The 14163-nt window shown below is 40.1% G+C and overlaps 1 protein-coding gene across 1 annotated transcript; it reads right to left on the bottom strand.

Annotated features, from left to right (window-relative positions):
* Nucleotides 1-279: 279 nt before the first annotated feature.
* LOC123430999 (probable serine/threonine protein phosphatase 2A regulatory subunit B''delta) lies at nt 280-10622 on the bottom strand. The gene is made up of 13 exons (XM_045114827.1): nt 10116-10622; nt 7108-7356; nt 6900-7002; nt 6718-6817; nt 5845-5950; nt 5627-5717; nt 4202-4343; nt 3572-3719; nt 3368-3477; nt 2850-3006; nt 2567-2692; nt 2343-2488; nt 280-922 (listed from the first exon to the last, which is right to left on the bottom strand). The coding sequence occupies exons 1-12, from the start codon at nt 10266-10268 to the stop codon at nt 2348-2350; spliced, it is 1626 nt and encodes a 541-aa protein (XP_044970762.1). The 5' UTR covers nt 10269-10622; the 3' UTR covers nt 280-922; nt 2343-2347.
* Between the last annotated feature and the right edge of the window lie 3541 nt (nt 10623-14163).

Genomic DNA, 14163 nt, shown 5'->3' with positions numbered 1-14163 from the left:
CCACAATTGGTCACATCCATGGAACGGAGCAAATATTGTTGTATATAAATTGCAGTTTCTTGGATCTCAAAAAAAGATTCAGTTCCGTGTGAAATGTAGTGTAGAACATGTACGCATACATGATATAAATTTCAACACAGTACAATGAACAGCACTGAACTAATAAGAATGTTCTGGACAACTGCAAGTTCCACAAGTTGAAAAGCAAAATACCAGATACCAGCATCATAGCTTGCAAATAAAACATCCTATAAATTTATGCTACTATAAAAATCTGGATTGTCGATGGAAACTACTTTCCTGTTTAGATTTTATGCACCTGATGCATAGTTACTTGTTAATGTTACAAATGACCGAGTCACATCCATGTTTTGAGACCCCTCCCCACCTACCAAAATGTACCAAGAATCGCAACAAACGCCATACCAAACTGAACAAAAAGCAGAACCAGAAAGTTACATACGATGATCAAAGTTAATGATGGAATTGCTTGCTCGCACACCCACAGATTAACAAGGAAAATGGCAGCCAAACACCAACAGTTCAGCTCCAAAATTTGAGCACAGCAATTGAATAAACTGGCATCCCTCCTAAAGCAACAATCAGAACACAAAGAGAAAAAGGTAGACCACGGAAGTTTCCCCACTTTAGCATCATTTGAGACTGTTGAGGTTGTTGCCTTGTCAATATGCAGGAGGCCTTCACATCAACTTCCACATTCTTCCTGGCAAGCAAAAATGTTTGCACAACTGGACAACTGATAATATCAAATCAGACCTGCACAGTAAAACTCATAAGTAGTCTTTGGTGTTACTGAAACTGCTTCGAGCCTGCAATGACCTTCGCAGGCTAGCCAAAACCTTTACACTTGACTTCCCAACCAATTTCATGCATATCCAATCAATAAGGAGTGTGAGGCAGCCTGTTAATGGGAAAGACAGTTCTGGAACAGTTCAGTAAAGGAAGTAACTGCAAACATTCTTGATTTGTTGTATTCTCATCAAAGCATCATTCTATCATATCAACAGCAGCCAAATTACCAGGTCAGATATATGCTTAAAACAGATGAAAAAATAAAATAGATGCGGTACATCGAAACATGCTCTAACTCACAACATAAGTAGGTTAGGACATGGACACGACCAAATTTGTTACTACCAAAAATGTGTTGTTCCTAACAAAATATACATAAATTATAATATATTTCATGGCAAATCTATACAAACATTATGAAAAAAAATATTCCATGGAAAATCTACTAATTTAAATTCGATATGACGGCAATTCTTTCTATATTGATAGTCAAACCTGAAAAGTTTGACTGCCACAAATCCTACAACTATTAATACGAATGGTCGGAGTAATTGTTTGGTTGGACGAAACGCACCTATCATACTGGCTACTATAATTTATACAAGCTTTAACTTAATAAACATTGAGGCCTTGTTTGGTACTAGGGTTTTTGAGGAGATTGGTGGGGATAATCCCCACAGGGATTGGGTGAAACCCCAACCTTCACCCAATCGCTTCAAATCCCCATTTATCCCCAATCCACTAGGTAGGGGTAGCGTATTGGGTATTGAGAAAAATGCACTAGAATTTAGGGATTTGTGAGGAAATGTGGGGATGAAACATGTCAAATACACAGAACCAAATGGTGTTATGGGATATGTGGGGATTTAGGGGTTTGACCGGAATAATCCCCACTGATTCCCTAAAATACACTGGTACCAAACAAGGCCTGAAGGCGGCAACGACGCGGGGAAGCAAAAAATGCTCTGAAAAAACCATTGTATTTGCATCGTTGACCAGCTTATACAAGAGATAAAGCGGAACCATGTGTTGGCTCAACAGGAGAGGGGGTGATTATGAAATTTGAGGGCATGCAGCTGGCACCAAATCCAAAATTCTCAGCATTGATCTGGAACCCACACTGGGAATGTTAAATTCAGATATGGAACTTGAGAAATCGCCAGCATTTATCTCTTGAACAGTAGAGATGGACAGCACTAAACGTTTTGAACAATGAAACAGATTATTTCCTCGATGGGTTGGGAATGAAAAACATGTTCTCTTTTAGGAATTGGAACATGGAGATGTGTGTCACTATGAAAGGCAACTATAAGAGGAAATGATGCAATCAACCAATTCTTGTTAGTAGTCTGGTAAATTAATGATGAAGTGCAACTGTTAAGATGATCCAAATTTTCTAAGCCCATAGAATCAAAATTCTGAGATCTTATCAATGCTGGTCCTATGCTGTGGTTTCCATAATCCATTAGCCATCTGTATCAAATCTACAAGTTAATCCAGAAAAAACAGATAGTACTAGTAGCACTCACATGATTCAAAATGGAGCTTCAAGTGACTCGTCCCACACATCACCACTTCCATTTGAAGCATCTTCACCATCCTCTTCCATCGACAGCCTGATATATTCCCTATGGGCGAACCGATCCCACTCAGTTAGGGTTGGATTTTCACGCTCCTGCAATTAAAAATGATCCAACCTGTTAACTAAATAAATGCAGTGGATTCAAACAGTTTATTGCAAAACAGTGATTACCTGGCGAATTAGGAACGGATCACGAGTTTCAAATGCCATAAATTTGTTGAGATTAAATAGGATATTGAATATATTTCCTGAGAGTTTACACCTTTTTAAGTCCCGCAATGTAAAATATGTCTCATTCTGCACAAAGAAAAAGTTTTATGAAATGCAGTTTAAGGGCATGACTGAATGCATGAACTTTGAAGAGAACAATGCAATTCCTCCACATTGCCTTTGGATTCCACTGTTCCAGACAGGGGATAAAATGAATTCACAGTTATATCCAGGATGATGATACCTCTGGTCCAATCATATCAATCATTTGGCATAGTATGTCCTCAAAAAGTACAGGTTCCTGTGCCATGCACTCCATACGATGCAACTGCTCCTCATAGAAAAACTGCATCTCATTGGTAGTTAAAATACCATTGCCATCAAGATCAATGCACTTAAACCTGTAAAAAGTGTGACACGTTTCAGTACGTGAAATAACATAGTTTACCACAAACCATACATAATATGAGTTGCAGACATGATATAAGCGCCCCATACCCATAACTTCATGTTGGAAATTTGGAGCAAAATTGTGTACAAAAAATCACACATACTACTCAGAAAAACATTTCCATTAAAACGCAATTGTTGGGACTTCGTTCACCCATTTGCCATCAATGCCTAGAGACCAAATAGCACAGAATAGGGACTATGATATTTAAACATACATTCGAAGGATGGAACTGATCACTTATTAAAGCAACCCTCAGATAATAGAACAGTTACAGGCAAAACACATCAAAACCGGGAGAACACAATTACCAGTACTCAAGGCTAGGCTCGGATGATTTATCTTCCTCTGACAAGATGAAGTAAACAAAATCCTCATAACCCATCTTTCCTTCGGTCATGCTTGTGAATTTCCTTGGGACCTTAGTTGGAGAAAAACCAATGTAAGTGCACAGTAACCAACATGAATGCAATCCAGCATCTCAGCTGCCCAATATGAACCTGTAATGGACTAACCTGTGAAAAGACTCTATCAACTATTCTATAGGTCAATGAATGATTTCCATATCTGATAAGGTTCTCTTTGTCAATCAAGAAATCATGATCTGTGTCCAGCTCCCAAAATTTGCAGTAGATTACATAAAAATGCTCATATGAGAAATATCTGCATCAGATACAACAAAGTTACAAACTTAAAAAAAATGTAAAATATTCTGTGTTTGCAACATATAGTAGGATCAACTGAAGCCATAGAATTCCTGTGAGCCATCACAACAACATAATGAAGGAGCTCATGAAAGAACACAATTCGTAAGGAGCTAAGAGCCAGTTCTTTTGTGGCTTATTTGGGGCTGTGGAAATAAGTTGCCCTCTACCCAGCTTATTCTAGTAGCCCGACCTAAAATTTTATTTTATATGCCTAATTAAGGGTTAACTAGTAGGCTTCTAAAATAAAACTTTAAGTTAGGCTTTTAGAATAAGCTGGGTAGGGGCAGCCTATTTTCACAGCCCTAAATAAGCCACAAAAGAACTGGCCCTAAAAAGCATGTAACGGAAACCATACTCTACTGAGAGATCTTAGGAAATAGAAATATACATGCACAGAAGGGCATCGAAGGAATTTGTACAATTCCATACATGAATTACCTCAGTATTTTGTTGATATCCTCTTCCTCATCAAGTTGTTGCATTGCAGCTACTAAATTCCCACGTTTTAGCTCTCTGAGGGTAAGATGACCATTTCCAGATCTATTTATGGAGTAGAAGATTCTGTATATTACAGTCTCAGCTGAAAAACACATTAAAACATAATAAGCAGATGAATGAGATGCAGCAAATTACCAGCATTAGTTTGGTATATCCATTCATCACAAAATCAAAAAGTAGTGTTATTACTGACAAAAAAAAAGGTATGCTCTACCTGCAAGTAACAGCTTGTCCTTGCATAGCAAAATCATTTTCCTATGTTACTGAATACAAGATAATAACAGATTGTTTCTTAAGGAAACAAATACAAGTTCTTCAGATAGACAGAAAGACAGACCATATTTTAGATGTTAATACAAAGAGTTCCGTATCAACAAGTCTATTGTAAAACAGACAAATATTGCAACATTTATACTCCCTCCGTACCACAATATATGACGTTTTAGCAGTTCATTTGAGCTGCTAAAACGTCATATATTATGGGATAGAGGTAGTAGAAGATAATAAAAGAGCCACACTTACGATTCTTAACATACAGAAAGACCATGTTTTAGATGTTGATACGAAGAGTTCCAAATGACGATATGTTTATTGTGGAACACACTAGAATTTCTATAATCATACCTTGAGATAGCAAACCCATTCAGGTCTAACTTTCTAATACCAAAGTGCGGGGGTGTCAGTCTACAACTGGGTACAGGACTTCTGTACTAACATCTCAGGCTCAATTTAATTCTCAACGGAGGCCACCGCAAGCGCCGGTGCATAGCGGACGGATAAAGCGTGCTGAGAATGTTAAGAGGGGTCGTGGTAGACCAAACTTGACATGGGAGGAGTCCGTTAAGAGAGACCTGAAGGTTTGGAATATCGACAAAGACTTAGCCATGGACAGGGGTGCGTGGAAGTTAGCTATCCACGTTCCAGAGCCATGACTTTGCTTCGAGATCTTATGGGTTTCAACTCTAGCCTACCCCAACTTGTTTGGGACTGAAAGGCTTGGTTGTTGTTGTTGTTGTTGTTGCGCAATCAGAACTATGAAGGAATCAATGCCTTATTTTATTTCCGTGTTAGGCCCTGTTAATAAATTATATTCCATCTCTTTGACATACACAGCTAAAAACGGGATCTGTCTCATTACTCATTAGATGCGGAGAACATGACCAAAAAGGCTCATAGAAAAAACATAACAAGAATTCGCAAAAGAAACCACTCTGCTAGGGATCATTTCTTCATATAAGATACTATCGTCATTGGTTTTTGAAAGAACAGATGACCCAGAATGCACATCTAATGCACAAATATACAAAGAATACTGGTGGTAGAGATAACTACTAGGCGAGTTGAATAACACATAATAGCAATTACCGTATCTGTCCTGAAACTCGGGAGTGCCTTGTAAAAACTCTAAACCTGGGTGAGTTGCCAGGAGTTCTTTTAGAACAGGCTTAAAATCCTCCTGCGCAAATTATGGAGAATTAGTGTTCCCTTCAAGAAAACAAACAGTAATATAGAATCATCATCTTGTCCAGTTGGAGTCATATATACATGTCTACCAAGACCAAAACGAGGAAAGAAATGCTGACCTGAGTGAGATAACTGTAACCTGGCTTTCTTAATATTTCAAATATCTGGCTAGCTGTGTCCATTGTTATCTTATTGTCATTAAACCAGTAATCGATAAATGCATCCCTGAGTTTAAATAAGAGAACACCCATGTCAGAACTGAAATATAAAATGTCGGTGTTAATCAAGAACTGAAATTGACATCAAAACTGTGCAGCCAAAATGCAACTACCGATTGAGACATGGCATTCCATAACAATTGTTAAGTACACATGAGACCATGAAACACCAAAGATGTGTTTGATTAAATGTTATGTCACAAACGCTCTTATATTATGGGACGAAGGGAGTACTATCATAGGGGGGGTGCAATAAATGAAACCTGACATCCTAGTCCATGCACACTGGATGAAGAGGAAAACAGTGCCTAAGTATTATTATAGCAAGGATAATGCATTGGTGGATAACCATATATGAAGCAGGGTTAAAAAACAAGATGAGCAATTTCTGCTTGCTTCTGGTCTGCTTAATTACACTGGACAAGGTAGTGTGTTTGTTCAACCTTGCACTATAGTAGTTTGCATTACTTATCTCTCAAAAGCAGGAACGATAACTAAGATTTCTCAGATTTCCAACACTGGTTGCGCAATCAAATGCTAATTTTAATATCAAGTCAAAATATCTCAAAGATTTCTCAGCACTTGAAACAGGTTAATATTCCATAATGAACTCATGTTTGACCAAATTTTGGCTACAGTTGGTAAGTCCCGTGTGCTAGCTGCATGAAGTATTTGTCAGTGCCCTCAAAATATGATGGAACAACTAAGATTCACTATATCAAAATATAGACCAACACTAGTGTAGCCATGTGAGGTATTGAATAAACAGTGCACCTTGTTACAGTTCCAGAGCAAGCGGCGTCAATCTTCTTGAAAAGAACACCAGAGAGGTACGATGGCAACTTGCATATGTCTTTTATAACTGGTCTGAATTCTGATATGTGCAAATAAGACGTTCGAAGTTAAGAATGCATTTCAATGTGGACAAAACAAATGAAATCCTCAAATAAGGTCACCTTGAATCTGGAGCCCCTCCCCAGCAAAAAAAAGGTGATCTAGTCTAGACAAACACTGCTCCCTCAAATCTTTTGGTGGAGGGCGCCCATGTTTGAAGTAAAACTGCAAACATATTAAATACAGAACTAAGACTAACAAGCAAGACGCTTACATAGTTATAGTAGGAACAAATATACGTGAACAATAACAAGCACAAATGGGAAGCACCTGAGGTATAACTTCTCTCACAGGTTCACTGACTAATTTTAGAGGAGATCCCAAGGACGATGGTCCAGCACTAGAACCTCGTCTCATAACACGGGGAGAGCCAGCTGTGCTCCTAGGAGAGAGTGGGGGGGCACTACCAGCAGGGAACATTGACGGCAAAGAACTACTTGAAGCGGCATTTGTGCTAGCAGAGCTCCCAGCAACATTCAGTGTGGCACCGGCTTTTGCGTCTTCAATCAAAGATTTCACCTAGTAGTGAAGAAACCAAATATTATAAGGAATGGTACATCCAACAGAAGTATGTTGTAGAAACAAATTTATTGCTTATTTACAAAACAATGTCCAATGCTTCTAATTTACAAAAACAGTAGCATCCAACTCCACAGAATCAGTCAATCAGATATAGAAAGGCTTATAATGACGAAGAAAGCAAAGTGTATAAAACATCATGCTGTCACTTCAACAGATATCTAAGGATAACAAAAACAGAAGAGCAATCAAGCAGCACCATTAAAGGCTTATAATGATACATATATGTAGAACCTAGCAGTAAGCACAGATAAATACTTCTCACCAAATTACAATGTGTTACTAATAAATTTAACTAACAATGATTTGTATTCGTATGCATCACATAGAAGGTAAACTCAGTGGCCATTGAGTTCTAATTATAGGTGTACCACCTTAAGAAGTTAAGAGATGTAAGATAACAGAGTAGCCAAAGCCAAGAAAAGAGCACATAACAAAATTAGAAGTTCTAGTGCCTCGGAAGCCTATTGTCACAGTTCCAAGTACAGTTGCACCACCTGTAATTTTGAGAGTTTGACCGCTATGCTTTATTAGTTGGACTAGACTTGTCTAAATCTTACAAAAAAATCTTGGACTAATCTGTTCAATATCTACCAATACGGTTCCAATATTACACTTGCTGATACAAGCACACAAGTCTTTTTTTTAAGTTAGCAGCAGTGCTGCTAGGATTCCATTAAGAAGAAGGTACCGATGGCAAGTACAGAATGGCCCAAGGACCCAAGAAACAACGAACTCGAAAAAAAAACACTAAAAGAGTGTAGCTGCAAGATACGCGGCTACAAGAAACTAGTGAGCTCAAACTTTATTTAATGTCCCGTTAATGAAGTATAGAACAAACGTCAACATACGTTCCATATTCCCAGAAGAGTGAGCTATTTCAAGCATATACCATATATACAGACAGGTTAAAATTTGAAACATCTGCTATGTTGCTATATATATTAAGCAATGCCTGAAATACAAGATGTAAGAAGCCAGCCCATATAGTAGATCTATATTGTCCAAATAATCACACGTTAAAAATCAAACATATCCCAATACATATATAGCACTACATAGTAGTAACGGCAGCCTGGGGAGCCAGGAATCCAGTCAAATAATCACACATGGAAAATCAAACATATCCAATACATGTATAGCACTGCATAGTTATCACGGCAGCTTAGGGAGCGAGGAACCCCATATCGGTGACACTAGACAGTACCTTAGCTTAACCTAATTAGCGCATTACAACATATATAACAAGGCGGAAATGGAGAATACATGTCCCACTAGCCACTTGGTCCAAAACATCATCTGAAGACAAAAGAATATCAAAGCATCCACTACCTACTCACATGCTCAATTGCCAACAGCAAAGCAGAGGGCGACGGAGCTAACAAGTGAGATGCACAACAAGCAGCAGAGAAAACCAGCAAGATGAAGGAGCTAAGAAAGCCCAATGAGAGCTGTGTATTCGCGAAGCGACAACACTGAGCGGGGAGGTGACGATGCACGGTAGTTTTGAACTACAAAAGGCTAACGATGAGGGGCGGTGGAGTCCCTGTGCCTCCTGGACTACTGCCAGTCAAGGCGAGCAGTTATGTCATCTGCTGACCTATTTGATAACATGTTGTTTCCCGCAAAAAAGGTAGCATGTCGTTGACTACTACGCTATGCCCAACCATAACACTCAAGACAACATTCAACATAACAAAGCAGAGAAAACAACGAAATGTTAGTAGCATCATTTGGGAGAACAACAATAAACACTGGAGTGGTAAAGCCTTGAGACCGTGTTAACACTACAGGTAACACCGCACACGATATTGTCAGCATGAGTTCTTTTTTCTAAGGTTTCATGTGTTTGACCAGCAAAGTAGGCATCCCATCAACAAGAGCTATATATTCTATGCTGCATTATATCTACTGCTCTGCACAGGTATGCATCAAATTAGCAGCCAAAAAGAGCTCAACAAAATATGCACCCCAAACAACAATTAAACCTTCTCACATGGAACCAGACAATTCAAGCCAGATCTCTAGCACAGTGCACCACTGCGAGAATGTCCTAAGAAGAGTGAACTATCATTTTAAGTGAGCATCGGCTCGAAGTATAACACAAATTGTTGTAGCATAAAACAAATATCTTGATAGCACTAGATTTCAGTACAGCATTCGAGTCCACGTCTCCTGAAATCCATCATTCTTCTAAACACATGCAACATTGATTATCATACCAACATTCCTTTATCTTTAATATAATGATAAAGCTGATGAATACGGTGAGGGCTCGTCTCAAAAACCAATAGTAAGCACATCAGTTCAAGAAGCCAAAATTAGTACAGATGGTACATATTCATTCACGGCAACTGAGGAGCAGAAAGTAAGCTCCCCGAAGAAGCAGGCCAAGTACATATTTGCGCAAAAATTACTACAATCACACTCTCCCACAGAACCTTAGCCTTTGATGTACCAGACCTCATCGCTTTCTATCCTCGGCTTAAGCTAGCACTCGTAATACGAACATGACAATCTAAACCCATGCAGATCACTGCAGCATAAGACGCCACCAAGGCAGAGCATTCTAACAAACATTTTTCAAGAGTTCCAACACGAGATCACAAAAGGCCACGCAAAATCAACGGACGAACCACGACAATATAGGAGCACCTCCAAAGGAGCAGGCGAAGGCAACAGGACGCGTGAGAGGTTACCAGCTTGGACGACTCAGGCAGCACGAGCCACTGGAAATAGAGTGCCTCGGCTATGCTTGAGTTCTCCCGGAGAGCGCCCGGCGCGAGCTCCGGCAGCTGCAGCAACTCCGGGTCAAGAGCCGACGCATCCCTCCTCGCCGCTTCCACCTCCATGCCGTCAACACCCTAGTGCCCTTCTCATGCACCAAGCAAGGCCCCGAACCCTAGATCTGTTCCCCGCGAGCGCGTCCAGAGGCTGGAGGACGCGGTGGCGCGGTGGCGCGGCGTGGGGTGAGTGACGAATCGGGACTCGGCGGGGTTGGCGGCAGGCGGCTTAGGAGGATCGGGGGTCGCCGGCGTCGAGATCTGAGGCGAGGGCCGGGGGCGGGTGGAGGCGAAACCCTAGGCCGGGACAAGCGAGCGGCAGCAGGTGGGAGGAGATGGGGGGGAGAGCGGAAGATGGTGGTGCTAGGCTGCTAGCTAATGGTGCGCGTCGATATAACAGCGGAGGGCAAAATGAAATCGTCTTTCCGATGGCACTTTCGCTCCGTGTGGCTAAATGGAGCTGATGTGGCTGAGAATGCAGCCAAACCCGTGCACTGGAAGCGGTTTTGTGTTCTTCAATTATTTTTATTTCTCTAATCTTTTTATTTCTCTAATGATAAAAATTGGAGATCTTCGATACTAGCAAATGAAAGCGATATGAATATTGCATTGTTATCTTGTTATATTATTGGTACTTGTTTGAAATATGTATGGTCGATGTCAAAACAGTCACTTCATAAGCAAATTTAAACATCTTTTAATTCGCTATCTTGCTAGAATTGAAGCGCTCTCATTTAATTAAGTGCATTGATTTTTAGGGTGGTGTCCGGTTTTGATCAGAATCTTGGCATTAGATATGTAGATCTGAAGAAATGAGGGGTTGGTTTTTTTGGTGGGACACCTCGAGAAGTGGAAGAGGGTTTTGGCCGCGGTTGTCAGTGTAGGAACAGTTGGTCTCTTTTGGTCAAACCTAAGTGGTGTGGCGGCTCTGAGGATACATGTCGATATGCGCGTGCAGGGAGGCTAATTATAGATTGGGGTGGGTTGTGGAGGGCACTCGGGTGGCTGGCACGGACGACATCGGTGGTGTGCTAGGTAGGCCTCGACGTCGTCCTCGCAATTGAAGTAGCTCGAGTTTTGCTAGCGTTGTTGTTGGAGGTTTTCATCTGTTGTTGTGAGAGAAGCTCCATTGTCTCTTGCATCTTCCTAAACTTCACTCCTTCATGTTGGCTTCCATGAGTATGCTCTAAAGTATTGGTACTCCTTACTCCGTGATGGAGTGTGTGTTTGTGCACATGATGTTGGGGTGAAATCAGTTGGTTCATCATGTTGTTGCTTGTGCGAGCTTCTTGTTGTGTTGGCCAACGACCCCGTCAGTCATACCTCTGCATGTGTCCGCCCTCACTCGCCCTCTATACCCCTCCCCCTCCGTGAGATATTGTCTCCTTCAAGCGGCCTAGCAAAGTATCCCTTCCTTCTTGTGCACATTTTTTTCTATGGGCATTGTCATCATAAGATCGCTTGCTACTCGGTAATTTAGCATTCTTTATTAATGGTTCTTTTCTACCATTTTTTGGTTTTCAGGGCATATTACACAAGCATATGCCAAGAACTATGGGTACTTCGATGGTCAATAATATTGTACTTATTATGGTAGCTTTTATAAGCTCACATAGTGGGGTTGCCTATAAGACCTGAGCTTTTAATATTGGGGATGCCCCGGAAGGCATTCCCTCTTTCATCTCCATTCTATTGTTATGTCACTTAGAGTTATATTTTTATTCATCACATGATATGTGTTTTGCTTGGAGCGTAATGTATTGTAGTCTTGTTTTCGTTTGGTTTGTCACAATAATTGTTTGACGGACACACGTATATGAGAGAGACACGTGTTCATTAGAATTTGTTAGAATAGTCTATATGCTTCGCTTATATCTTTTGAGCTAGTCAGTTGTTGTAGTGCTTCACTTGTATCTTTTAGAGCTCAACGGCGTGTAAATTTTATAGAAATAATGATACTCTCATGCTTCGCTTAAATATTTTGGAGATTCTAAGAAATAGTAATGGAAATATGCGCGAGTTATAAGACTAGTCCAAAAAAATAGGTATTCAAGCAGGATATAATAAAAAAATCATGTAGCTCACTAAAAGAGAACTGTGGGTTAATTATATTGATGTAGTAATATGAAAGTGCATGACTACATGGTTATTTGTTAGTAAAAATATCAGTATTAAAGAATATTATTAATTACTCATCTAAATATTGGTTATGGCACCATGATGATGTGTGAGCGTTCTTATGTCGGTTTGAAATCCTATGCGTTGTTCGGTTCGAAGGCGCGCAATGATTAACTCCTACCAACCTTCTCCCTAAGGGTATGTGATGACCCACAAGTATAGGGCATCAGTCGTAGTCTTTTCGATAAGAAAAATTGTCGAACCCAACGAGGAGCATAAGAAAATGATAAGCAATTTTCAGCAAGGTATTCTCTACAAGAGCTGTGAGTAACAATGGTAGATAGTTTTGTAACAAGATAATTGGTAACAAGTAATAAGTAACAATAGTAGCAAGTGTGCAACAAGGTGACCCAATACTTTTTGTAGCAAAAGACAAGCCTGAAAGGTCTCTTATATAAATTAAAGTGCTCTCAAGGACACATGGGAATTTCCGTCTAATCATGTTCATCATGTTGAGTTGATTCACGTTCATTGCTTTGATAATTTGATATGTGGGTGGACCGGTGCCTAGGTGTTGTTCTTACTTGAACAAACAACCTACTTATGATTACCCACTATATTGGAAATATGCCCTAGAGGCAATAATAAATTGGTTATTGTCATATTTCCATGTTCATGATAAATGTCTATTATCCATGCTAGAATTATATTGATCGGAAACTCAGATACATGTGTGGATACATAAACAACACCGTATCCCTAGTGAGCCTCTACTAGACTAGCTCATTGATCAAGGATGGTTAAGGTTTTCTAACCATAAACATGAGTTGTCATTTGATAACGGGGTCACGTCATTAGAAGAATGATGTGATGGACATGACCCAACCGTAAGCATAGCACATGACCGTATCAATTAGTTTTTTGCTACTTCTTTCTTCATGTCAAGTATCTGTTCCTAAGACCATGAGATCATGCAACTTCCTAACACTGGAAGAATGCCTTGTGTGTATCAAACGTCACTTCGTAACTTGGTGATCATAAAGGTACTCTACAGGTATCTCAAAGGGTGTCTATTGGGTTGGCATGGACCGAGACTGGGATTTGTCACTCCGTTTGACGGAGAGGTATCTCTGGACCCGCTCGGTAATACAACATCACAAGAAGCTTGCAAGCAATGTGACCAATGGGTTAGTCACGGGATCTTGTATTTTGGAACGAGTAAAGAGACTTGCTGGTAACGTGATTGAACTAGGTATGCAGATACTGACGATCGAATCTCGGGCAATTAACATACTGCCGCACAAAGGGAACTACATACGAGATTGACTGAATCCTTGACATCGTGGTTTGACCGATAAAGATCTTCATGGAATATGTAGGAACCAATATGGGCATCGAGGTCCCGTTATTGGTTATTAACCGGAAAGTTGTCTCTGTCATGTCTACATGATTCTCGAACCCATAGGATCCGCACATTAACGTTCAATGATGCTAGACTAGTATTGGGATATGTACATTGGTGACCGAATGTTGTTCAGAGTCCGAGATGAGATCTCTGACATCACGAGGATCTCCGCAATGGTCCGTAGGTAAATATTTATATATGGGAAGTCATGTTCAGGTTTTCGGAAAATGTTTGGGGTTTTTTGGTATTATACCGGGAAGGTTCTAGAATGTTCCAGAGTGGTGCCTGATACTTCTCCATCGTATCTACTTTTCTAAACTCTTTTGCCCTTGTTTTGGTCTCTAATTTGTATGGAACTAAGCCGGACTGACGTTGTTTTCACTAGAATTGCTATGGTGTTGTTTTTGCGCAGAAATAAAAGTTCTCGGAATGACCTGGAAA

The sequence above is a fragment of the Hordeum vulgare genome, chromosome 1H (assembly GCF_904849725.1).
Source record: "Hordeum vulgare subsp. vulgare chromosome 1H, MorexV3_pseudomolecules_assembly, whole genome shotgun sequence".
NCBI lineage: Eukaryota > Viridiplantae > Streptophyta > Magnoliopsida > Poales > Poaceae > Hordeum > Hordeum vulgare.
This window is presented reverse-complemented; position numbering and strand designations above follow the sequence as displayed.